This window comes from Liolophura sinensis, chromosome 11, assembly GCF_032854445.1.
Source record: "Liolophura sinensis isolate JHLJ2023 chromosome 11, CUHK_Ljap_v2, whole genome shotgun sequence".
In the NCBI taxonomy this organism is placed as follows: domain Eukaryota; kingdom Metazoa; phylum Mollusca; class Polyplacophora; order Chitonida; family Chitonidae; genus Liolophura; species Liolophura sinensis.
In genome coordinates this window covers 12213972-12239380 of record NC_088305.1, presented here as the reverse complement: position 1 = coordinate 12239380, position 25409 = coordinate 12213972, and the positions used below count along the sequence as shown (strand labels likewise).

Genomic DNA, 25409 nt, shown 5'->3' with positions numbered 1-25409 from the left:
TTTGACACAATCTGTGTTGTCGACAGCTGCAAGGATTTCACTGTCTGGACAACATTTTATTACAGTTTCACATTGCTGTAGAGGACAGGTTGACTGGATCTGTGTTTTTAACATCCCTACTGAAACAAACACATCAAACTTTTGTGTGACAGTTCACTGAAAGATGTTTTGTGACATAGGCAGGGCTGTTCGTGGTGTCGCCGCCATTCTGTTTTTCTGTTTTACTCAGGTAGGTGCCTGTAACAACAATAACAACGTTTGTGCTAAATCATAAATAGGCCAACTTTGGTTTTATATGTACAGCATTTGGTGACAAATACGGGCATAGGGATGATAGTGGATAGTTTGGGTAAAGTTTAATTCACAAGTAACAATGACTGCCATAATTTGCACTTGTTTAATCTTTTCTTCAGTTTTGTTTAATTTATTTGGAAAAGTTTGTAATGATCATTGTGGATTATGGGTTCCCTCTAGGTCATTACTAGTGAGACTCAGGGCTTAAAATAAGCAGCGAATGCTCCAAAGGATACGCATCGATCGCGGACATGCTAAATGTCGAGAACGATTCCCTGTTCCCCATAAAAATAAATAAATATATTAAAAAAATCTGTTAGGAGATGGCACCTACGAATTTGACACATTCTGGTATCACTGGCACTGATTGAACCACCTCCAAAGACAGAAGAGTTCCCCTGGTTACTAGGGAGACATTCATATTTTACTTGTCAAGATGGTGAAAATCAGCTTGAAAAAGACTAGAATATGTCACTAACAGTTATTACCAAAGATGTAAACACATGGCGAAACGGTCACAATGAAACATTCAAATCGCAGGATTTCCAAGATGTCGCTTTTTATGGCTTGAATGAGAAGAATGAATTAACGACTCTTCGGTGCATCACCGACATCTGCTGATGCTTCAAAGAATCTCAGGACAGGCACTAAAAGCGGTGGTAAATTACGTGCAGGGCATGTATTATATTCACAAAAGTAAAGTATTTAGGCACATCAGTGTCACTACTAGTCCTCTAGATGATCTGAGTGTGCTAATTTAAAACTCTAACATTCATCGTATTTTATGATTCAGTTCTTTGACCCCTCTCAAACAAATCGCCTCGAATAGATCTGCGAACTTCAACTCGACATGAGACCATTGTCAGCGAAGTCCACGCTGGCAGCATGCAGAGCCTTGCAGTAAAAATTCAACTTCTTTTTTATGCTGTTTTAGATTGAATTAAGGAGGTTAAAGTTGTTCTTGTGGATGGCAATCAAAAGATAATAGTTCTCTCGAGGATTTCAATGTCAAAGCTAAATTGCATTTTAAACCAAGAATAAAGGCCACGCGACACTTTAAAATGGCTGACACTTCAAGACGGCAAGGTGCTCCATACTGTCGTAGTTCGAGCAGTCATTGTGACCACCACGCAACAAGTTAATTAGTTTCATACGTGAGGATAGTAAATTAAGAGGCTATAATTATATAACAACGCCGACACAAACATTTTCTTAAAAATAATATCTATGTGGAGTAGTGAATTCATATCATTATGAAGAAATAAACACTTTCACTTTGTTTTAGACAAAGAATAGGCCTACTTATCTAACCCTTGAGAAAACAACAAACAGCATATTTTTTATACATTTTTTTATATATTTTTTGTTAAGCATTGTCATTGAAAGTTGAAGTAAAAAAATGAAGTCATGTATGTTAACAAAATAAAAAAAGGAAACATTACACAAAGGGAGAAATTTCAAATTTTGTGGGATTTCACATCTGGACAGAGAGCACAGGTTTGAATGTAAACAACAGTGGTGAATTATAATAGAGGATATGAAATATGATATACAGGTTTTTGATTGTGATCAGTTACTGGCAATAAACTTTTGCTTTCCTATTTGGCTGCACGGGCGACAACATGTGGTAACCTGTTTTTGTAAATGGGTTACCAACTACCTGAAGGTGGTAACCTGTACATTGGTTACCATGACCGAACCTTATTTTAAGGCCTGAGACTGATCTTACACAATTAGCCCATATGTGTGAAAAAGTCAATCTTCTCTAGTGGTAGTGGCAATGATAATTGTATACATGATTCCCCTCACTGTGAAAAGTATGTCACATCTCAAGCCCTTGTACATAGTTCAAAAAAAGGGCATTTAGAACAATTACTTTATCAGGCCACCTTTGCCATACCCAACCGCTTTTTTGCCAACTGAAAATCTTACCCCTCGCCGAACTGTCTCTATTTTCTACTCTGTTGCAAACTCTTATTTACTTTTATTCCACAGACACTATCCCTGTAAGTTTAAAGTCCAGTTTAATCAAGCAGGAAATTTTAAATCTGTATCACACGCGACATAGACATCAAGGATTCCACAAACCCGTGTATAAAACAAATCTATCATATTATTTATTCAGAACATCTGGTCCTGGGGAATGGAATAAGCTTCCATTAACACTAAGATCAGTTTCGTTATATCACACTTTCAGTCTTTGTTAAAATCTTTTCTACTTTCTAAGCTGCGATCTTTGGTCTAACATTACACAATTAAGGCATAGTTGAGGTAAAATAAACGTATATTTATTTCGTTATTACTTATATATGGGATGGAACAAGCTCAACCTGAGCTTTATTCCCACCATGTATTGTACCTTTCTAGATTTTATTGTTGTCACATTCTGTCTGTATTTTGTTGATGTCTTGAAATCCAATGTATGTATTTATTATTGCATGGCTAATAAAATCAATCAATCAATCAGTCAGTATGTAGGTAAAATTCATTTACTGTATATTTTACCTTTGGTTCAATATGTAACTTTCAAAAGCAAATAAAAGCCTTGAAATCATGATACTCTGATGCCAACACTACTCTAGTCATGAAGACCTGTCTTAGGTGGATGAATCAATCAGAATCAAGCAAAATGTGTCACTTTAAAAGTGTCAAAACTTTTACCTGAAACAGTACTTGGCAAAGGTCAGTGACTTAATCCTGTTTGACATGTTTATTCAAGAGTCCTTTAAATGTAGAAGCGTGCGAGACTGTACATTTATATTTACAATAGCCTGTAACATGGAACTTTTGGTGATTAAATACACATGGTCAGTGTGTATTTCGGTATACATTTCAGTCTTCAAAAAGGTTTAATCAAGAGCGACAGCCTTTGATAGATTTACATGTATGTCACAATTAGTGTTCACGTTCGTCGACAATTAGAGACGGTATTTGTATATGCTTTTGTATGTATAGCTCATAGAAGACTAATGGGGACATGTATACAGCAAAATTCAGATGTATCCACAAACAATGAACAATAATAATAGGGAAGTTTTAAGTCAAGGGTCAAGTCATTTCCTGCATGTGTAGTGTAAGTCATGTACATTGTGTTGATATATTTAACTGCACAGAAAATTCAGACTTAAATGCTATAGTTCATGGATCCATATTCCCCAAACAACAGGAAAAAAGCAAAAGTACTTGTTAATAAAAACTAAATTAAAACAGTCCTTCAACCTTGACTGAACTGCAAACGGTCTCATCCATATTTACTGAGGGAGTCAGATTTGCTACAAAAATGTAGCCGTGCAGTGCAAATGGTTGATTTTTATTCATCTACCTGTACAGGTAAAACATTTCAATTTAAAATACCCTAATTCCTCAACCTTTTCGCATATAAAAGAGCAACCTTCAGAGCAATTAAATTATGTACATTTTTTATTTGATTCTGGAGACAAAACTACATTGGTTGGGTTGGCCAATTTCAGGGCTTCACAAAAAGTATAATTTTATCAGTCAACACAGAATAATGCTTTTAGAATATGCTTGAATATTACAACACCTTACCAACGTGCAAAAAGGTTGAACGATTACGGTAGTGCCTGTTTGCTGTTTCCTGTCATATTATAACTATTTTACAGCTGAAGTAGTTCAGAATAACATTGAAGAATACTGAGGAATTTAATTGTTTCTGACATTGACACATCCTTTCATTGGTTGGCTGATTGTACTGTTAGTATTTCTTGCATGTAAAAATTTTCAGATTTCATAATCACATGCGGGCACATGTGACTGTGTTCCTTTTCACAGATAGCACAAGCATCAAGGAAAGCACATCTTCACATATAGATAGCACAAGCATCAAGGAAAGCAACTCTTCACAGATAGCACAAGCATCAAGGAAAGCAACTCTTCACATATAGAAAGCACAAGTATCAAGGAAAGCGTATCTACACAGATAGCACAAGCATCAAGGCAAGTGCATCTTCACAGATAGCACAAGCATCAAGGAAAGCACATCTTCACATGTAGATAGCACAAGTATCAAGGAAAGCACATCTTCACAGATAGCACAAGCATCAAGGAAAGCACATCTACACGGATAACACAAGCATCAAGGAAAGCACATCATCACAGATAGCACAAGCATCAAGGAAAGCACATCATCACAGATAGCACAAGTATCAAGGAAAGCACATCTTCACAGATAGCACAAGCATCAAGGATAGCACATCTACACAGATAGCGCAATCATCAAGGAAGGCACATCTTCATTTATTTATCTGATTGTTGATCAATACCATTGTACTCAAGACATGTTCCCTCTTGATACAATGGCGGTCATTTCTATAGATTGATGAAACCAAATTCAGTGTATGTGTGTGCATGAGAAGAGTACAATTCACACAGTGGCTACTTGGAAGATTTAACTTGTTTTCGTTATATTATTGTCAGAAGATCACAAAAAACATCATTTGTACACACATGTACTTGTATTCCCTGTAATTTCCTCAAACTTTTCTCATACATGTCAAATTCAGGACAAACAGTCAATGTTTTGATTTAGCTGCCTTTCTGAATTTTGATTTGATTTTGGAGACAAAACTAGTACATTGGTTCAGAGCTGGCCAGTTTCAGGGTTCACAAAAAGTGTAATTTTAATAATCTAGATGGAATAATGTACTTGAAAAAACATCTTCCAATGATGTGAAAAGAGGTCAAGAGTGATTTTTCTGCCAGGGATCTGCTGTGAGTTGTAAGTCCCAGCCGGATGCCACCCTTACACCATATACACTGGCTTCCGTAATAGCTGTCTCTTTAATAACATGTATGTACATCTCCAAGTGACATTAGCAATAAACTATACATAAAGCAGAAAGAGGAAGTATGGAGTGTGGAGTGACGTAAAAAGGTATGTGGATGAATATGTGATACAGTACATTTGCCTTCCGGCTTCATGTGCAGTGAATTGATTGCTTTTCCGATTTCATAATGTCTACATGTATGTATCAGATGTGGGCTGTGAGATTAGTACATGTACATTGTATATACATACAGACATGCAGCCACATGTAGTCTCCAGGCTGATAATACTTCAAAATTCATGTGTCTGTCTTTGCACATCTGCCTGTAAGTCTACATGTAAATCCAGCCTCCATATAAAATATACATGATATGTTTGAAGGTCTATTAAAAAGTGACAGTTAAATAGAAGTGTAGAAAAATGCCTTTATGGTGATGTAGCCTGGTATTAATAAAGACATCCTTAAATTGTTTATTGAGCATAACCCAAAGGTACCATTAAAATAGGGTTGGTCATTGGACATTTTTTTCTTTAATCTTGCTATTGAAGTACATGCAGATGTGGATTCAAAGAAATTAATACTGACAGGAAAATAATAAAACAGGAGTTTTATGAAATCACAGTAAGAACATTTTAAGTACTGTTAGTAAGAGTTCTGTTATTTTAAAAGTCAGTCAGGTAACATTTTTTTTTTAAGTGATGGACTTACAATTTATAGTATAATGGATGGCTGTTATCTAAAATATATGTGTAGAGTTCAATTTTCATCTTTTGATTTTGGACTTAAAATGGTTTTATACTGTATGATATTGTATACATTTAATTAATATAGTACATGTATGTTCATTAATTAAAGTCCAACAACCTGATGGGTTAATCAGTTCAGTTTAAACACTAAGTACTAATGTACTAATTCAGTACACATATAAAACACATTTATCACTGAGTATGCACTTCATGCTTAAAATGTCTGCGATGGGTACAGTGCCGGACAAATGCTGTTATCTTACCTTAATTGCCACAAATTAAAGGAATGAAATTGTCATAAGCCCAGTAAGAACATACCTGTCATTCTAAGCCACAGGCTTTTGAAATGAAGCTTGGCATGTACCTTGACAGGTGATGTGGGCTTAGCTTTGAATCCAAGTGACCTGTACTCCCAGACATGTGGTTAACCACAAGGGCTCGGTTCTATAATGTGACACACTGACTGGTCACATCTCAGTGGGGTCACCTGGGTCTAAGGTAACATGACCTGAGACTAAAGCTGATCGCCTCAATTCTGGGTTAACACAGAGAAGCGCTGATTATTGCTGAGCTGTTACTAACTTGATATGGCAGTATACGTGTGTCCTGACAAAACCATTTGGACAGGTACATAAACTTGACATCACTCGTTAACCTTTTAAACTCTTGGGCAGGGCGTTAAAGTTTAAAAAAAAAACAAAAAAGAGAGAGAGAGAGAGAGAGAGAGAGAGAGAGAGAGAGAGAGAGAGAGAGAGAGAGAGAATCCTCCAGATTTGCAATTATTAACACACATTTATCCTTTTGAATCGGCCACATGGAAATGAAATATTCTTAAATACAGCTTAAAACACCAGTCAAAATAAATTTATCTATTTAACAATGTATCTATGTACAGGTTTAAAGTTTCTTGAACTTGACTGTGGCCTAGCTGTTCTATAATGATATTTTGGTGCTGAAACTTACAATTTTCAAGTGGACTATTTTTCTACTTTCTACCAGTCGGTTCTTAAAACACATAAATCTGTTAAGAAGTAGGCAAAAGTTTAGGTCATTTTACAGAAACGGAGTTGGAGGTGAATTCTTTATACACGTGTTGTTAACAACAAAAAGTGGAATCAGTTGAACACGTCATTGTATGAAATGAACTTCCCCTGGATTAATACATGTGGAATTTAGCTGTTTAGCTGTACATGTGCATGTAGGCCTATCACATACTTCCGGCTTTATGATATGTGATGTGAAACCTCTTCGTGTGTTTTAGGATAAACAGATTGATTTAATAGCTATGTGACCTGAAAATGAAGTACAGTCCGGCCCACTGGGCAGGTTTTGTCACTGGTGTGTGAACTGAAATCTGAATGTTATTTCCTGTTGGAGATATGAAAGAGGGGTACCTACATGTATCCGTTACCTGGTTACTGTAAATCTTCAAAACTTTCCAACATACAGGTTTTCACAAAATGTTGTCGTTATAAGTCATAAATATTTAATTATTGTGCACCGCGTTCTACAAAATGTGAAAAATTATTAATTGCATGCAGGCGCCGATAGTTTCGTAACCTGTAGCATAATGAGCATAATGCGACTTTTTAAATCTAAAGGATCAGTGTACTAGTTTAAATTGTGACCAGTTGTCTGTAGTACGTGGCATGACACGATGTATATGTGCAAAACTTTAGAATAATTACCTAAGGGCTGTTTCTTGATAGTCTCACCTGCTTGAAGTAGGGTTCATTTATGAGTTTACCTGCTACATGTAGTTAACTACCTGTTTGCACCTGAGACAGTCTGTCAATCTGTCAGTCAGTTGCTTTGTCAGTCATTGGATATACTTGTAAGACATGTCTGGCTACATTCACAAAGCTGTAAGTACAGTTATTTTCTAGCGGATCTGGCACTTGTTTGATAATTTCGATGGATTTCACAGCGTTACCTCGTGACAACAGCTAGTGATTCAGTTTGACAGATTTGCACAATCTCAGCATCTGGCTGTGACAAATCTTTGTTGTGCAGATCAGCGAAGTTTTCTCAAATCTGCTGCACTTTGATTCAGCATGTTTTGAGGTCACTATAGACATAGAAGTTAAATTGTAATAGTTACAGGGGACTGTAGAGTTAAATGTACATGGAATATATGAACTGGGTATGAATGTTCATGATGGTGTGCCCTTGTAATGAATTAATTTTTATGCCATCGTCACTCTTCAAGCAAGAATAGACCTGTATACATGTATCAGGGTTTACTATAGCGTTATCTTATGTCTGACGTACATCTACCCCATAATAACCCAGGCATCCATACATACATGGGCCTACTGTACACACACATATGTGGGTGTGTGTGTGTGTGTGTGTGTGTGTGTGTGTGTGTGTGTGTGTGTGTGTGTGTGTGTGTAGCTGTTTTGTACATCTACCCCGTAATAACCCAGGCAGCCATACATACATGGGCCTACTGTACATATATGTGTGTGTGTGTGTGTGTGTGTGTGTGTGTGGGTGTGTGTGTGTAGCTGTTTTGTACATCTACCCTGTAATAACCCAGGCAGCCATACATACATGGGCCTACTGTACATATATATGTGTGTGTGTGTGTTTGTGTGTGTGTGTGTAGCTGTTTTGTATACAGTTAGACAGCTCATTGAATTAATTCACAGCCCATGCACAATGACATAATAGTAATTGAAAATGTCTGATTATGGAACTGTATACATGTAAGTATATTTAATACATGGTGTTTATTGTTTAACCTAAGTATGTCAGTAGCATTACTTATTGCTAACTGTATGGTACATGTACAAGTAGCAAAGTGCATTTTGTGGTATCTAGAGAAGTATTAAAGGGTGTGTTCATGGTGATGACATGTACTAGTACAGATGGCAGATGGCGAGGAAGGTTAACAGGGGGCATTAAAGCCCCACCCAGACTATCCAACATTGTTCAACTTTTGTTGACTCAACAGAAAGTTGAGTGTCCCATCCATCCAACAAAAGAGATAGATCAACATTGTCCAACACTGTTGTCGTGTGTTGAACCATGTTGAGCTGCGTTTTTCTTTTACCAAACTGGAGATAGGTTTGAGGGAAATTTCCATGTTCCTCTCCAGTGCATGAGACACAATGACAAGCAGGTGGAAAACTCACGTGGTGGATTTTTCGGCTGCACTTATTGCCATGGCTATATCATTGATATCCTGTATCAATGAAACTATCTCATTGTGAGACCAGTTTCTCTCTTTTGCCTTTGGCGCCGCCATTTTGCCCAGGTCACTTGCCTTAAAACCGTCACATTTTTTCTACAAGCCCACTGATTGGCTACATTCACTCAATTTGACTCAACTTGTTGACAAAAAATACACATGCACATTTTCGATTCAGCAGAGTTGGATGATGTTGAGTCGGACGGAGTTGAAAAACCCATTCAGGCTACTCAAAATGGGTCAACTTGTTTACTCAACTTCAAGTTGACTCTTGTTGAGTCAACAAAAGTTGAGTGATGTTGGGTAGTCTTGACAGGGCTTAATTGTAAGAGGTCATGAACATGGTAAAAAAATCATTAAAAAATCGAGGATCTTCAAAGAGGTTTTTTAGACTGCCAAGGATTAATTTATTCAACTGAAGAGTAGATTTATGTTGTCTTATAGGAAATATTTATAGAACTAATTTTTAAACTTAATTTGTTCTATAGTGAAACATTATATACACATTTTGTGTTTATAATATCTCTGTCTTTTGGAATGAGATTTTTGGCACCGTTTTTTTTTTTTTATCTGGCCTAATGATAATCATGTTGATTTTGATAAAATTTCCGGACTCTCATTGGTTTTCTGATATTCATCAAGTGGAAGAGCTTCATACATATATAGCTCTTTGTGATGTGTCTCTGTGATCTGTCATGTTTTCACATCAGAGAATCTGTATGGCCATCGTATATTGTCCTGTAGCCACTACATCACATCTACGTGTACGTGTGGGGAGTGGCATCCTTTAGGATCCTCCAGGCTTTATTGGGGACATTGGTGATTGGTCTCAACTACTGACACATTGCCTGCACTAGTTAGTGATTTATAATTAATGCACAGTATTCTACACATATACAGTATATATGTATACATTTATGTCCTATATATATGTATATATACATGTACTATACACTCATGACTGGGAGAAAGCAGCCATTAAAATCTTGACGTACGTGTAGGTTCAGCCTCAAAACCTTTCTATGCCAGCAGCTGGGACGGGTGCCAAGCATTCATTGGCAGCCTGACACCACCAACTGTCTCCTTGTGTCCTCTCATCCCACAACGGCTATATATATGACCTTGTAAAAAGTGGCATTTGCCACAGGATTTTGCGATCCGGGGTAATAGATTGTGAAAAGGCATGTGGCTGTACACTGAATTACTTCATTTGACACAAGTGTACTCAGTAGATATGAACTGATGTCAGAATATAAATAATTTGTCTACCTTCCGCATATGTCCACAAAGTACCTGTTTTCTTTTTCATCAGATACATGTATGCATTGGTGTACACATGTATGTACTGTAACCATGAATGTAAACAATAATCAAGAGATCCTTGCTAATATGGTTTAAAGTGACAGGCTATCCTAATGCTAAACCTTTACATCTTGTGAGATTTCATCAGAATTCCATTTTAATATTTAGTCAATATCTGAAAACTTACAGACACAGTGAAATGATGCAACCAGTCAATCGGCATGTCCCGTAACCCAGATTCACACACAGGGTACATGTATGACAGACACAGTGAAATGATGCAACCAGTCAATTGGCATGTCCTGTAACCCAGCTTTACACACAGGGCACATGTATGACAGACACAGTGAAATGATGCAACCAGTCAATTGGCATGTCCCATAACCCAGCTTAACACATAGGGTACATCCATGACAGACACAGTGAAGCGATGCAACCAGTCAATCGGCATGTCCCATAACCCAGATTCACACACAGGGTACATGTATGACAGACACAGTGAAGCGATGCAACCAGTCAATCGGCATGTCCCGTAACCCAGATTCACACACAGGGTACATGTATGACAGACACGGTGAAATGATGCAACCAGTCAATTGGCATGTCCTGTAACCCAGCTTTACACACAGGGCACATGTATGACAGACACAGTGAAATGATGCAACCAGTCAATTGGCATGTCCCATAACCCAGCTTAACACATAGGGTACATCCATGACAGACACAGTGAAGCGATGCAACCAGTCAATCGGCATGTCCCGTAACCCAGATTCACACACAGGGTACATGTATGACAGACACGGTGAAATGATGCAACCAGTCAATCGGCATGTCCCGTAACCCAGCTTCACACACAGGGTACATGTATGACAGACACAGTGAAATGATGCAACCAGTCAATTGGCATGTCCTGTAACCCAGCTTTACACACAGGGCACATGTATGACAGACACAGTGAAATGATGCAACCAGTCAATTGGCATGTCCCATAACCCAGCTTCTCACACAGGGTACATGTATGACAGACACAGTGAAATGATGCAACCAGTCAGTCGGCTTGCTCCCTAACCCAGATTCACACACAGGGTACATGTATGACAGACACTGTGAAATGATGGAAGATTTCAGTCTACCATTATCATCACTCAGACTAAAAATTTTATAAGGCACATTCATTAAAAAAATTGATTACATCTGTATATGTGCTCTTTGGTTGTTATTGTTTACTTTTAAAATAACTTGAATGGCAGAGTTTCAAGCATGTAGCACCTGTCACAGAACCCTGTAACACCTGTCACAGAACCCTGTAACACCTGTCATGCTGATTAAGCGTTGATTCCACATACGATCTCTGTATCTCAAAGACTGTATTGATTCATAAACAGTATTCACTCAACTAGTATTCGGCTACAGAATTAAGGTTCAGTCTTAATTGTCAGCTGTGATTTATGGGTGTAACACCCTTTGCACTATGCAAATTAGCTTCTATGGTGATGGGTTGATGTATTAACTTTGTCGCTTAATATATTCCCTAGGATGGCCATTTTAAGAAAAGAAATGCCTTTGAAAGTTTTTAACGGTATATTTGATACCTGAATGAGTAAAATATCATTCTAAATGTGGCACCCGTCACGTGAAATTAACCATGTGCCATGAGCAGTACATTTCGTCAAGTCATTTTTAGCCAAGTTAGCATATTGGATTGGAAGACATGAAGCTTCAACCTTTCACTTTGAGGATCGCATGTTCACACCCAGCTCCTACTGGTTTCTAATTGGCTGCATATTTTTAGAAGAACTGGATTCAAGCAACAAGCTCATAGATCAGGGACCAATCAGCTGCAGTGAAGAAACAAGCTCATAGATCAGGGAACAATCAGCTGCAGTGAAGAAGCAAGCTCATAGATCAGGGAACAATCAGCTGCAGTGAAGAAGCAAGTTCATAGATCAGGGAACAATGAGTTGCAGTGAAGCAACAAGCTCATAGATCAGGGAACACTTGGCTGCAGTGAAGCAACAAGCTCATAGATCAGGGACCAGTTGGCTGCAGTGAAGCAAAGAGCTCATAGATCAGGGACCAATCAGTTGCAGTGAAGCAACAAGCTCATAGATCAGGGACCACTTGGCTGCAGTGAAGCAACAAGCTCATAGATCAGGGACCAGTTGGCTGCAGTGAAGCAAAGAGCTCATAGATCAGGGACCAATCAGTTGCAATGAAGCAACAAGCTCATAGATCAGGGACCAATCAACTGCAATGAAGCAACAAGCTCATAGATCAGGGACCAATCGGCTGCCGTGACACCAATTCACAGTTAACCAGATTAGCGAGCAGTATGTTACGTGTAAACCTAAAAGGAGAAATATTTTAAGAGTGGATCGATTCTAAAGCTGCATACATGTATAGGTCAAAAGAGTTAAAATAAAGGCATTTTTAAGTTATATGCTAGGATCCAAATTTTCAGTGTTAATTGGTTCTTAGAAAGTTCATTGAGTTTGTCTTGTATATCCCAAGATGCCAATTTGAGTATCAAATGCAGTATAATACTGTAAACCTTTTCAACCACTAAACCACTATTTTCAGTCCAATTTATAATTATTGCATTTGTGAAAATGACACCTAATATGATTTGTTTGTGTCACTATAAAGATGCAAACTTCATAAAACTGTGCAGATTATTTTCTCTACACCACGTACATGTAGTTCTCTCAGAATGTTGCAATGTATTGGTTACAGAAAAACTGGGATAGATTATTCACATCTCATTAAATAAAAACTCAGCCTCAAGGACACCACTAAATCCTAAATGAAATATAAAAATAAATATGATAGGTAAATCATGATAGCCTGGCCTTGGAAGTTACTCAGCTGTTAAAGTACCTGGGTCTCTGAACACCTGACTTAGCACGTTGTAGATGTCCTGACATTAGGTACCATGCCGTCTGCCTTTGATATCCCAACAACATGCTGTGGGTGAAATGCCTCTGCAAATTGCGAAGTGCGCAAATTTGTGACGTCTCCATGGTTACCTGTATGCGCACGTGGAAGCGGGGAGGGAGGGGGGTGATGGACTACAGGTAACCTTAATCATGTTAATCCTATGGTGACTGGGCTGTCATCTGTTATTGATTCACAGGGATGGGGGATGCTTAATGTTGTTGTGCTCCATGCAGCTGTCGGGCGTTGTCACTGTAATGTTTCATTTTGAACACATTTCAACACTCATAGACCATTGCCCATTAGCAGTTACTTGCATAAGACCTGGTCACCACGTTTGTGGGTACATCTTGTCTTTCAAGCTAAAACTTTGCGGCTGGATCGAGGCAGGCATATATATGTAGCTTGTTTTTGTGTGGGTGACTGTACTTTGATTTTAACAGCTTCTGTTGGCTACATGTATGTGTGCATGCACATGTATTTACTGTCAAGCCCTTGATTAACACTAGTGTAGAACTCTGTCACACCACTGAATGTGGCTTACAATGTTGACGGAGGACTTGGATCATCATATTAGAGGCCAGGTAAGCTTATTCAATTAATTACCAGTCATACCTGTACATGTCTGTGTAGTTAACAGTTTATATGAGACGTCCTCATTCATATAACTTATATTATAAGGTTCTAATGTTCAAATTCATGATCTCTACATTTAAGCTTTGGTTAGAACAAGGACACTTATCGTTAAGATTGTTATTAAGCATTATGAATATAAATTGATGCCTAGAACTAAAACTAAAAGTAGCAATGGAATTAAAGTCAGTGTTTTAAAAGGTACATAGTGTAATATTCGTGAAGTTACAAAATCACAGTATTCAAAGTAGAAGGCTGTAAACCAGCCAGAAAGAGTACCTACTCCAGCTGAAGCCCCCTACTTCAGATGTGCTCCATAGGGGCTTCACTCAACCTGATATGATGGGCTTCAATCAGGCAGTTCGCAAACACACATTTCTTCTACTTCTGTGGAGGCCAGTAGCAGGGTCTCCATAGGCACTTAACAAACAGACAGTTTCTCTGCATTTGTTGAAGCCAGTAGCAGAGGCTTCATAGGCACTTAACCAACACACAATTTTTTTGCTTCTGTTGAGGCCAGTAGTAGCGGCTTCATATACATTGCACAAACACACAACTTTTCTGCTTCTGTTGAGGCCAGTAGTAGGGGCTTCATAGGTATTGCACAAACACACAACTTTTCTGCTTCTGTTGAGGCCAGTAGTAGGGGCTTCAGAGGCACATAACAAACACAACTTTTTGGCTTCTGTTGAGGCCAGTAGTAGCGGCTTCATAGGCATTGCACAAACACACAACTTTTCTGCTTCTGTTGAGGCCAGTAGTAGGGGCTTCAGAGGCACATAACAAACACAACTTTTTGGCTTCTGTTGAGGCCAGTATTAGCGGCTTCATAGGCATTGCACAAACACACAACTTTTCTGCTTCTGTTGAGGCCAGTAGTAGGGGCTTCATAGGTATTGCACAAACACACAACTTTTCTGCTTCTGTTGAGGCCAGTAGTAGGGGCTTCAGAGGCACTTAACAAACACACAACTTTTCTTCTTCTGTTGAGGCCAGTAGTAGGGGCTTCATAGGTATTGCACAAACACACAACTTTTCTGCTTCTGTTGTGGTTGATAGTAGGGGCTTCATAGGCACTTGACAAACACACAACTTTTCTGCTTCTGTTGAGGCCAGTAGTAGGGGCTTCATAGGCACTTAACAAACACACAACTTTTCTGCTTCTGTTGAGGCCAGTAGTAGGGGCTTCATAGGTATTGCACAAACACACAACTTTTCTGCTTCTGTTGTGGTTGATAGTAGGGGCTTCATAGGCACTTCACAAACACACAACTTTTCTGCTTCTGTCGAGGCCAGTAGTAGGGGCTTCATAGGCACTTAACAAACACACAACTTTTCTGCTTCTGTTGAGGCCAGTAGTAGGGGCTTCATAGGTATTGCACAAACACACAACTTTTCTGCTTCTGTTGTGGTTGATAGTAGCGGCTTCATATACATTGCACAAACACACAACTTTTCTGCTTCTGTTGAGGCCAGTAGTAGGGGCTTCATAGGTATTGCACAAACACACAACTTTTCTGCTTCTGTTGAGGCCAGTAGTAGGGGCTTCAGAGGCACATAACAAACACAACTTTTGGCTTCTGTTGAGGCCAGTAGTAGCGGCTTCATAGGCATTGCACAAACACACAACTTTTCTGCTTCTGTTGAGGCCAGTAGTAGGGGCTTCAGAGGCACATAACAAACACAACTTTTTGGCTTCTGTTGAGGCCAGTATTAGCGGCTTCATAGGCATTGCACAAACACACAACTTTTCTGCTTCTGTTGAGGCCAGTAGTAGGGGCTTCATAGGTATTGCACAAACACACAGCTTTTCTGCTTCTGTTGAGGCCAGTAGTAGGGGCTTCAGAGGCACTTAACAAACACACAACTTTTCTTCTTCTGTTGAGGCCAGTAGTAGGGGCTTCATAGGTATTGCACAAACACACAACTTTTCTGCTTCTGTTGTGGTTGATAGTAGGGGCTTCATAGGCACTTGACAAACACACAACTTTTCTGCTTCTGTTGAGGCCAGTAGTAGGGGCTTCATAGGCACTTAACAAACACACAACTTTTCTTCTTCTGTTGAGGCCAGTAGTAGGGGCTTCATAGGTATTGCACAAACACACAACTTTTCTGCTTCTGTTGTGGTTGATAGTAGGGGCTTCATAGGCACTTGACAAACACACAACTTTTCTGCTTCTGTTGAGGCCAGTAGTAGGGGCTTCATAGGCACTTAACAAACACACAACTTTTCTTCTTCTGTTGAGGCCAGTAGTAGGGGCTTCATAGGTATTGCACAAACACACAACTTTTCTGCTTCTGTTGTGGTTGATAGTAGGGGCTTCATAGGCACTTCACAAACACACAACTTTTCTGCTTCTGTCGAGGCCAGTAGTAGGGGCTTCATAGGCTTCAAACATACAAGTTTTCTACTGCAATGAGGGGCTTCAATGCATACAATAGGGCTAACAGTCAGTTTATAACTACGGTACATGAGAAAATCATTCAAACCGTTTTACTAAACACCACATAAAATATAACATTTCACTGTACCACTTTAATGGCCATCTGGGTTTAGAGAAACAGCAATAGACAATCTGCAAGCTGCTACTATATTGCCATTATAATGTTATACATACATATATATTGTATGTATACATGTATGTTACATGTGTACGAATGAACACTTACATTGTATACAAAATAATGGAGGGGCCTCTGTAGCTTAGGGGTTTAGCACACCATCATGATGCAATGACCTAGGTGCCTATCACCAATGCGGTTTCTATGAGTTTCAAGTTTAGCTCATACTGGCTTCTTTTCTGGCCGTATGTGGCAGCAACCTTCGGATGGGTGTGTGTTTCCTGCAGGCTCTGCCTGTTTCCACCCACCATAATGCTGGTCGCCATTGTGTAGGTAAAATATCCTTGAGTATGGTGTAAAACACCAATTAAATAAATAAATAAAGGACGCAGGTATGTACAAGGTATGAGCTTTGCATAAGCATACATGATAGTTTTGCAAGATTTTATTTGCTGTCATTCATTAGTAATTTACCTGTATTTCGAAAGGTAACTCTTTAATAAAGAGATTATATAAAATTGAAGAGTATACATGTACATGTACATGAGTCATTGATGGCTGGCATGTCTGTGTAAATGATGGAACAGGTAAGTTTGCAGTGTAGTCATTAGATGTCTGTTAATGTACACGTAGTCTTAATACCTTAATTAGGCTGGGGAGGAAGGGGGGGGGGGGGGGCGTCCCTTAGCGAGTTGTTAGAGTGACAGTGTGGCACAATAACTCAGGAGCCTCTTCCAAACATCCAGTTCACACTGGAAGGTCTGCCAGCAAGCTGCAGATGGTCAGGGCTCCCCCCACCCCTCGAGTTCCTCCCACCGCAATGTTGGCAACTGTTGTAAAATGAAATAATCTAATACTACAATGTAAAACAAGCAAATACATGAATAAATACCTATGCCTGATAATTTATCTGACATTTATGACAATGTTTCTGAGTATTAAATACTTCTACCATATTTTAACCATGCCTTCTATGCTGACCCATTATGTTTTTGTTTTGTTTTTTGCAGGTATCTGGTGAACTATGCAAAGAATATGGGCATTAGTAAGTTCATTTTTACCTGTTGAGATTTATTTATACAAGCATGCATATAGAAAATTCATTTTTATTCGCAGAAATGCACGATTTAAAGAACATTTTCCAAGTTGGGTGTGCTGGTAACATTTGATAAAATTATATGATCCTGAATTTGTCTAATAATACATTTTTTTAGGGTTTCCTGAATAGGAAACAAGATTTTGCCATTTAAGGGTATCTAAAATAGGATGTGTGACCACTTCAAGAATTTTAGTACATGTATATATATATATATATATATATATATATATATATATATATATATATATATATATATATAGGTCAAATTTTTTCCCCACACATAATGCACATGGATGTGTATCATACTATGAAGCTTGTGTAGAGATAGTCAATGCATTGAGGTGACACACCTACTGTCCCCTGTCATTATCTGGCCAACACCCAGTTATCACAGTATATATATTGTACACTGTATTATCCTATATAGGCATCAGCAGTTGTTCTTTCCAATGCAGTAGTGTCGAGATATCAATACACCTAATACAGTCTGCACGTACATGTTGTTCAGCATGAAGGGGATAGTGCAACGACTGGTTTACTCGTATCAGTATTATGACTCGGGTAGGGCGGCTTACTTGTCTTTGGTAAGGCATCTTAGTGAAGCAGCACTAGATAAAAGAGCGGTGGAAATCCATCCTGCAGCAAGGGGGCGCATTACACTAAGGATTCCTTCGTCGTCATATGACTGAAAAATTGTTAAGTGCGACGTTAAACCCCAAGCACTCACTCGCTCACTCATGTTGTAGTGCTTCTCCAGTGTTCACATATACGTCCATGTACATGTAAGGGTTGTGTTGTGACCACGTGGTTTATGTGGTTGCTTGTCATGATGGGACCCTGGTCCTGGGATCACTGAGCAGTCTTAGACTTAAATCAAAATTCCGAAGCATTCTCAAATTTCTGATATAACAGAATATAAGTCAAAATATTGCTTGTCGACGTAAATACTGGCGCAGGTTGTTAGCTGAAATAACAGAAAGGAACATGTCAAATTTAGCGATTAAAATGTTGACTTCAGCCTAAGATGGCTTTGTTTGTTATCCTGGGGCCTGTCAAATGCCTGAGGACCTAAACGCCATTTTATTGACATCAAACCATCGTTTCCCAGCATATCACTATGACATCGTTGACGGGACATTGGCTTCCTGCTTCACACTAACTGTACATCATGTGTTAAAAAACATACTGCCTCCCTTTTGCTAGGATACCTGTGACATTGACTCAATCCCTTTCACAAACACAGAATTTTGTAGATTCACTTTATGTGCGTGTGCTTTTAGTTGTCCATGGTTACTGATATTGTATGTGCGTATGCTTTCAGCTGTCCGTGGTGACTGACGCTGTATGTGTGTATGCTGTCCATGGTCATACTGATGCTATATGTGTGTGTTCTGTCCATGGTCGTACTGATGCTGTATGTGTGTGCTGTCCATGGTCATACTGATGCTGTATGTGTGTTTGCTGTCCATGGTCATACTGATGCTATATGTGTGTGTTCTGTCCATGGTCATACTGATGCTGTATGTGTGTATGCTTTCCATGGTCATACTGATGCTATATGTGTGTGTGCTGTCCATGGCTATACTGATGCTGTATGTGTGTGTGCTGTCCATGGTCATACTGATGCTGTATGTGTGTATGCTGTCCATGGTCATACTGATGCTATATGTGTGTATGCTGTCCATGGCTATACTGATGCTGTATTTGTGTTTGCTGTCCATGGTCGTACTGATGCTATATGTGTGTATGCTGTCCATGGCTATACTGATGCTGTATTTGTGTTTGCTGTCCATGGTCGTACTGATGCTGTATGTGTGTGTGCTGTCCATGGTCATACTGATGCTGTATGTGTGTATGCTGTTCATGGTCATACTGATGCTGTATGTGTGTATGCTGTCCATGGTCATACTGATGCTGTATGTGTGTGTGCTGTCCATGGTCATACTGATGCTGTAGGTGTGTGTGCTGTCCATGGTCATACTGATGCTGTATGTGTGTATGCTGTTCATGGTCATACTGATGCTGTATATGTGTATGCTGTCCATGGTCATACTGATGCTGTATGTGTGTATGCTGTCCATGGCTGTACTGATGCTGTATGTGTGTGTGCTGTCCATGGCTATACTGATGCTGTATGTGTGTGTGCTGTTCATGGTCATACTGATGCTGTATGTGTGTGTGCTGTCCATGGCTATACTGATGCTGTATGTGTGTATGCTGTCCATGGCTATACTCATGCTGTATTTGTGTTTGCTGTCCATGGTCATACTGATGCTGTATGTGTGCGTGCTGTCCATGGTCATAATGATGCTGTATGTGTGTATGCTGTCAGCTGTCCATGTCTGTACTGATGTTGTATGTGTGTATGCTGTCAGCTGTCCATGGCTCTGCTGATACTTTATATGTGTATGCTTTCAGTTGTCCATGGTTATACTGATGTTGTATGTGTGTATGTTGTCAGCTGTCCATGGCTCTGCTGATACTGTATGTGTGTATGCTTTCAGTTGTCCATGTTATACTGATGTTGTATGTGTGTATGCTGTCAGCTGTCCATGGTTACTGGTGCTGTATGTGTGTAAGCTGTCCGCTGTTCATGGCTTCTGATGACGTATGTGTGTTTTGCGTAACCTGCATGTACATATATGTAGTTACTAATGTTGTGTATTTGTGAATGTTTTCAGCTGTAATGCTCCATCACGGTGCTGTGGGTCAGATTGTTGTACTGACCAGGATTACGATGCCTCCATGATCAGGTATTACAGGTGGAACCTCTGGAACATGTGGTATTTCTGGTAAGTTCCACTAATCCCTGAGTTAAACCCATACACTGCTGAGTCAAGTTTCACTGATAGGTCATGACAAGCTTTTGTTGTCCAAAAGCAATTTGTTATAAATTTATTAGGTCGCCAAGTACATGTAACTGTCACTCACCCTCCTGAGGTCTCTGGGAGTAGTAAAGAGAATGGGATTTGAACCCTCAAGGCATCTGTGCTGTAAAAAAAATGACTAATCTAGAGCTCTCTTGTGTGGGCCCGATTAGCAGAAAAGACAGCATAGTTTTCAGCATTCATGTCAAAACTGTGAATAAATGTGAAAAAAAAACAGTTTTAATCTCATTTTAGGATATTGTATACGAACCATATTTTTAATGTGATTTTCAAATTACAGTTGATTTCCTGTGTGTTTTAGTTGATTTTTAAGAGGACCTGGTTTTTCTTTTGCCCTGGTTATGCTCCTATTATGATACTGTATTTACTGCATACAACTAACTGTAAGGTTTAACTCAACTGTTTCCCGGTTGTAATATGCTGTCTGCCAGCACCCAGCGGATGGTCTTGGGTTTCCCCCATTTTCTGTCCGGTTTCCCCCCACCATAATGCTGGCCACTGTTATATAAGTGAAATATTTTTGATTAGGGAAAAATCCAATCAAATAAAAAAAATAAATAAATTCTAGCTTGTTCTCACCTTGGTGTAGCTTTAAATAGTCCCATTGTGGTGTACTACCCTAATCATTCATTCATTCATTCATTCATCCTGTTAAAAAGTTATTTGTTTTGTATGCAGGTTCATCATCGTCTTCATCCTTATGTCATGTTTTGGAGGTTGTGGATACTACAAGAGACGACAGATGTTATTTGCTCGTCAGAGGGCGTCCGGCCTCTCCTTGGCCCCTCCTCCTCGATCGACTCACCGGAACTCGCGAACGCCTGTCTCCGTGGCTATGCCAATATACCCACATGCTTATGCGTATTCAGGCCCCGGGGCAGATCCCGGAGCATACTTCATGGCCCCTCCCCCATACTCTGAGGTCAGTACGAGTGTCCACTTCAGTAGGAATTTCCTTCTAATTTCTTTCATTAGCCATTTATACATGTACCCAAGAATGTTTAAAGCTTCGGGCTTGAATTTCATTCTTGTAATTTTCCACACTTGTTCTGAAAGATCTCATGAAATAAGCAATGTGAAAGTAACATGACATGACTGGGATTTGGTCCGAAAAGGCCACTGTGTTCTGTCGTCCTTCAAATGCTTTCTTCAGGAGTAGGAGATCCAGGGTCAATCCTGGGTCGAGTCACACCTAAGACTTTAAAAGAGCTTGGCATTCAACATGAAGGCGATAGTGCAATGACTTGTTGACCCGTATCAGTATAGTGGCTCCGGTGGGGCTGCTTACTTGCCTTTGGTAAGTCATCTCAGTGGAGGGGCACTAGATAAAAGAGCGGTGGAAATCTGTCCTGCAACAAGGAGGCACATTACCTGCACTCTAAGGATTCATTCGTTGTCAGATGACTGAAAAATTGTTGAGTATGACGTTAAAACTCCACTCACTCACTTACTCAAGGGTTTTTTTTTTATGTTGCAACAAAAATACTTTCAAAAAAGTTGTAGGAACATTTTTGCAGTGGTTTAAATGGTACAGGCTTGTATTGTTACATTGTTTATACTGTATGTTTTATGTACATGTACATAAGGGGCCTACTTGTCCTGTAAGGGGCCTTCGTGTCCTGGTGGTTAGCATGCCAGTCCAGCAATGACCCAGGAACCTCTCACCAGTGTCATCGCTGTTAGTTCAAGTCCATGCTGGCTTCCTCTCCATCGGGACATCGTAAGGTGTGCAGCAACCTGTGGATGGTCGCCGATTTCCTTCAGGTTTCCTCCCATCACAATGCTGGTCGCCATCATAGAAGTGAACCATTCATGAGTTTGGCATAAAACTCCAATCAAATAAATAGATAAATAAGTGCATGTTAATGTATAATGAGGAAACTTTGTATAAACCTACAGGTTGTGTCTCAGCCAGATTTGTACCCAGTAAACAAGTCTGAGCTGCCTCCATACCCGGGGGATGACGCACCTCCCCCTGCAGCCCCTGATGCTAACACAGCCACAAACAACCACCTGTGTAAGTATAATTAATGTATATGGAATGTGGGATGTACAGAAAGAGAATCTTACTTTGATAGCTTGGGATGTCCCTGGCTCAATGTAAGAATTGTATGGTAGGAAAATTAAGTGTTGTACCAGTGTGGTATTCCTTGACTGATATACCTGACTACATTGTAAGTGGAAAATTGTTGAGTACAATGTTAAATACAAGTCAAGTGCATGTAGATAAACATGACAGGTAAGTAAAATTACTGTTTTTCACCTTAAGTTTGACTGTAAAAATGCACTTTCAGAAGCAGATAAAAACCTTAAAATGGTGCTTTTTTAAAATTATTAAGATGTAGCCCCAAAAATACCTCTTATTTATGCAGCTTTGTAAGGGGGATGAATTAAGCAAAATGTGTAACTTGAAAAAAAGATAAACTTTAGATGAAATACAGTACCCCAATTCCTCAACCTGTTCGCATATGAAAGAGCAATTTTCAGTGCAATTTATGCACATTTAAGTTGATTTTGGAGATAACACTACATTGGTTGGATCTGCCATTTTCAGGGCTTCACAAAAAGTATAATTTTATCAGTCTACACAAAATAATTGTCTGCTTCAGAAAATGCTTGAACAAACAGGTAGCAAACATGAGAAAGTGTTGAAGAATTACAGTAATGGTGATGGAATGAACGAGTGTCTCTTGCAAACTAAAACTGTTGTACATGGAGGGCCAATTAATGTATGTGTTGTGGCATTGTCATGTATGGCGAGGGTTAGTGTTTTGTACCCATTAATTTGCCAGCCTGGCAGATTCCCTAGAGAAATAAGAACAGCTGTAAAATGATGTATCTGTAAGAAGCAGAACTCTATCATCATTAATAAGGAAAGCAACAAATGACTTGTGCTCTGTTGGGAAAGTGAGAAATTATATATACAGCAGTGTATGCTTGGTCAAGATTGATGAAGAGCTCATAAAATTCCCTGTCATCCGTAACAAGACGGCCCAAAGCTATAAACTCTTGTTTTCTTTCTTTTGTTACATCACAACAATCAGTGTACGTGTGCTCATAAAACACATGTGAAGTACACACGCACCACAAGGTCAGAGGAGAAAATGACTGCGAAATGTCCTCGAGTCTCTCATTGATGTTAAAGGTCTCCTGATGTCAGATATCAGTAAATGTGTTTTTTACTATTTCTTGGTTTATACTAAACATAGCCCAACAATAAAAGGCTCAAAATAATTGTTGTCAAACAGTAAATATATACAACACATATAGAACCATCTGTAATTCACATTAATCTAACTATGATCATAGACAATAGCATATGCATGTGTGAACTATCATGTAAAGCAACACTCATGTGAATATAGGGCACCACACCTGTACTGTTTGAAAATATCAGACTTTATATAATTAAACAGGTAAAGAAATATAACTGTAAACTTTGTATGACTAAATTGACACTGTTGTTTTCAGAAATTTCCCAAAAATGTGGGTAGGGTTCCTTAGAGGGAGGCACAAGGCTTGTTTTGTGTGATTGTGTGCAATATTAGGTTTAAAATTTAGAAAAGTTTTGCATGTTCTTGTCCATGCCATTGTCTTACAAAATAATGCCATATAATTGGAAAGGATCTAATTAGTGTATATTCTTAATATCTTATATTCCTGCATATTCTATGCATTCTGAAGATTATTTTGATGGGTTGATTGCTGTGCTGCGTAATAAAGTAATAAAGATACAGTAAGTTATAGATTCTGTGACAAATGCCACTTCTGAATACCCTTTAGATAAAGGGAGGTAATATGGGGTACTATTGTTGGAACAAGCTGTATAATATTATCTCCCTTGTTCCACGCCCCCAGCGGCAGAGTGGCCAAATACATAATGAAATACAATGTAGTTTTGCCGAGGTTATTCCGAACTTCGGCAGAATGGTATCAGGTGATGGTAATGTGGAGTAGTTTGTCATATTAATGGTGGGATATAAATTCTCTGAATTTGTCTGATCATTTCTCTTCAGATATATTTTGAAAAAAAAAAAACACAGATCTGTCGATAAGTTGATCGTGTTGTGATGTTTTCTTGACTTTGCTTGGATTATTGTGCAATAACTACTCCAAATATTGATTTATTGTGAGTAAATTTGCTATGCATGTTTATTTTGTGGCTCCTCACATAAAGTTCAAAACTGGCTCGATCTACGTGTGTGTGTAATTTTTCCATATTTATTATGGGACATTTTCTGTTTCTCTGTCAGCATCTTCCCAGACTGCCTCAGTGCCTACTACACAAGTTTCAGAAGTGATGACCAACTCTAACTCTTCACCGGTCCCAGCTAATTTGGAGGTAGATCATCAGTGCAGTGCACCCAGTCAAGGGGCAGCAGGGGTGGAGAGAGCCCGAGGAGGGGGCACTGTAACAGGGTGTCCGGACCATACCTCGGGCAGGACAAACCAGGCTTATTAGGCCTGGGTTTGGAGACTATGCCAGTCAGCTAAAGATGTTCATATTTGCTCTTTACATGTATATCTGGGTTTTTTTTTTTTTTTTAAAATGTACACCTTAAATGAAGTTTAATCCAAATGTGGTAGTTTTTAAAAAGAAGTGTGTACGTGTTAGTGCACGTGTTTCTGAAAGACACTGTAAAGTGTTTTGTGAGAAAGTTACATATAGTGTATATGTATATGGATGTTTGGGACTAAGTGTGTGTACATGTGGACAACGCATAATGAAAATGTAACAGTTTAAGTGTGTGTATTTGTACAAGACTTACCTGTACTGGTATCTGTATGTAAAGATTTTTATCAAAGACGTTATCCCTCTTTATCAGCACAATGCAAAAACATAAACACTTCGAATATACTGAGAAATCACATACTTGATGCTTCCATATTTCAACTTCTGTAAAATTTAAGTTTTAATTGTTGCCTTCAGGTCAGACCTCAAGATTTTTTAGACATATTTGAATGTCA

General features: G+C 39.0%; 1 protein-coding gene across 1 annotated transcript; it reads left to right on the top strand.

The window, feature by feature from the left end:
* On the top strand, positions 1-25033 carry LOC135477966 (WW domain binding protein 1-like). The gene is made up of 6 exons (XM_064758202.1): positions 1-229; positions 17465-17499; positions 20235-20345; positions 21120-21363; positions 22341-22458; positions 24695-25033. The coding sequence occupies exons 1-6, from the start codon at positions 164-166 to the stop codon at positions 24901-24903; spliced, it is 783 nt and encodes a 260-aa protein (XP_064614272.1). The 5' UTR covers positions 1-163; the 3' UTR covers positions 24904-25033.
* Positions 25034-25409: the final 376 nt, after the last annotated feature.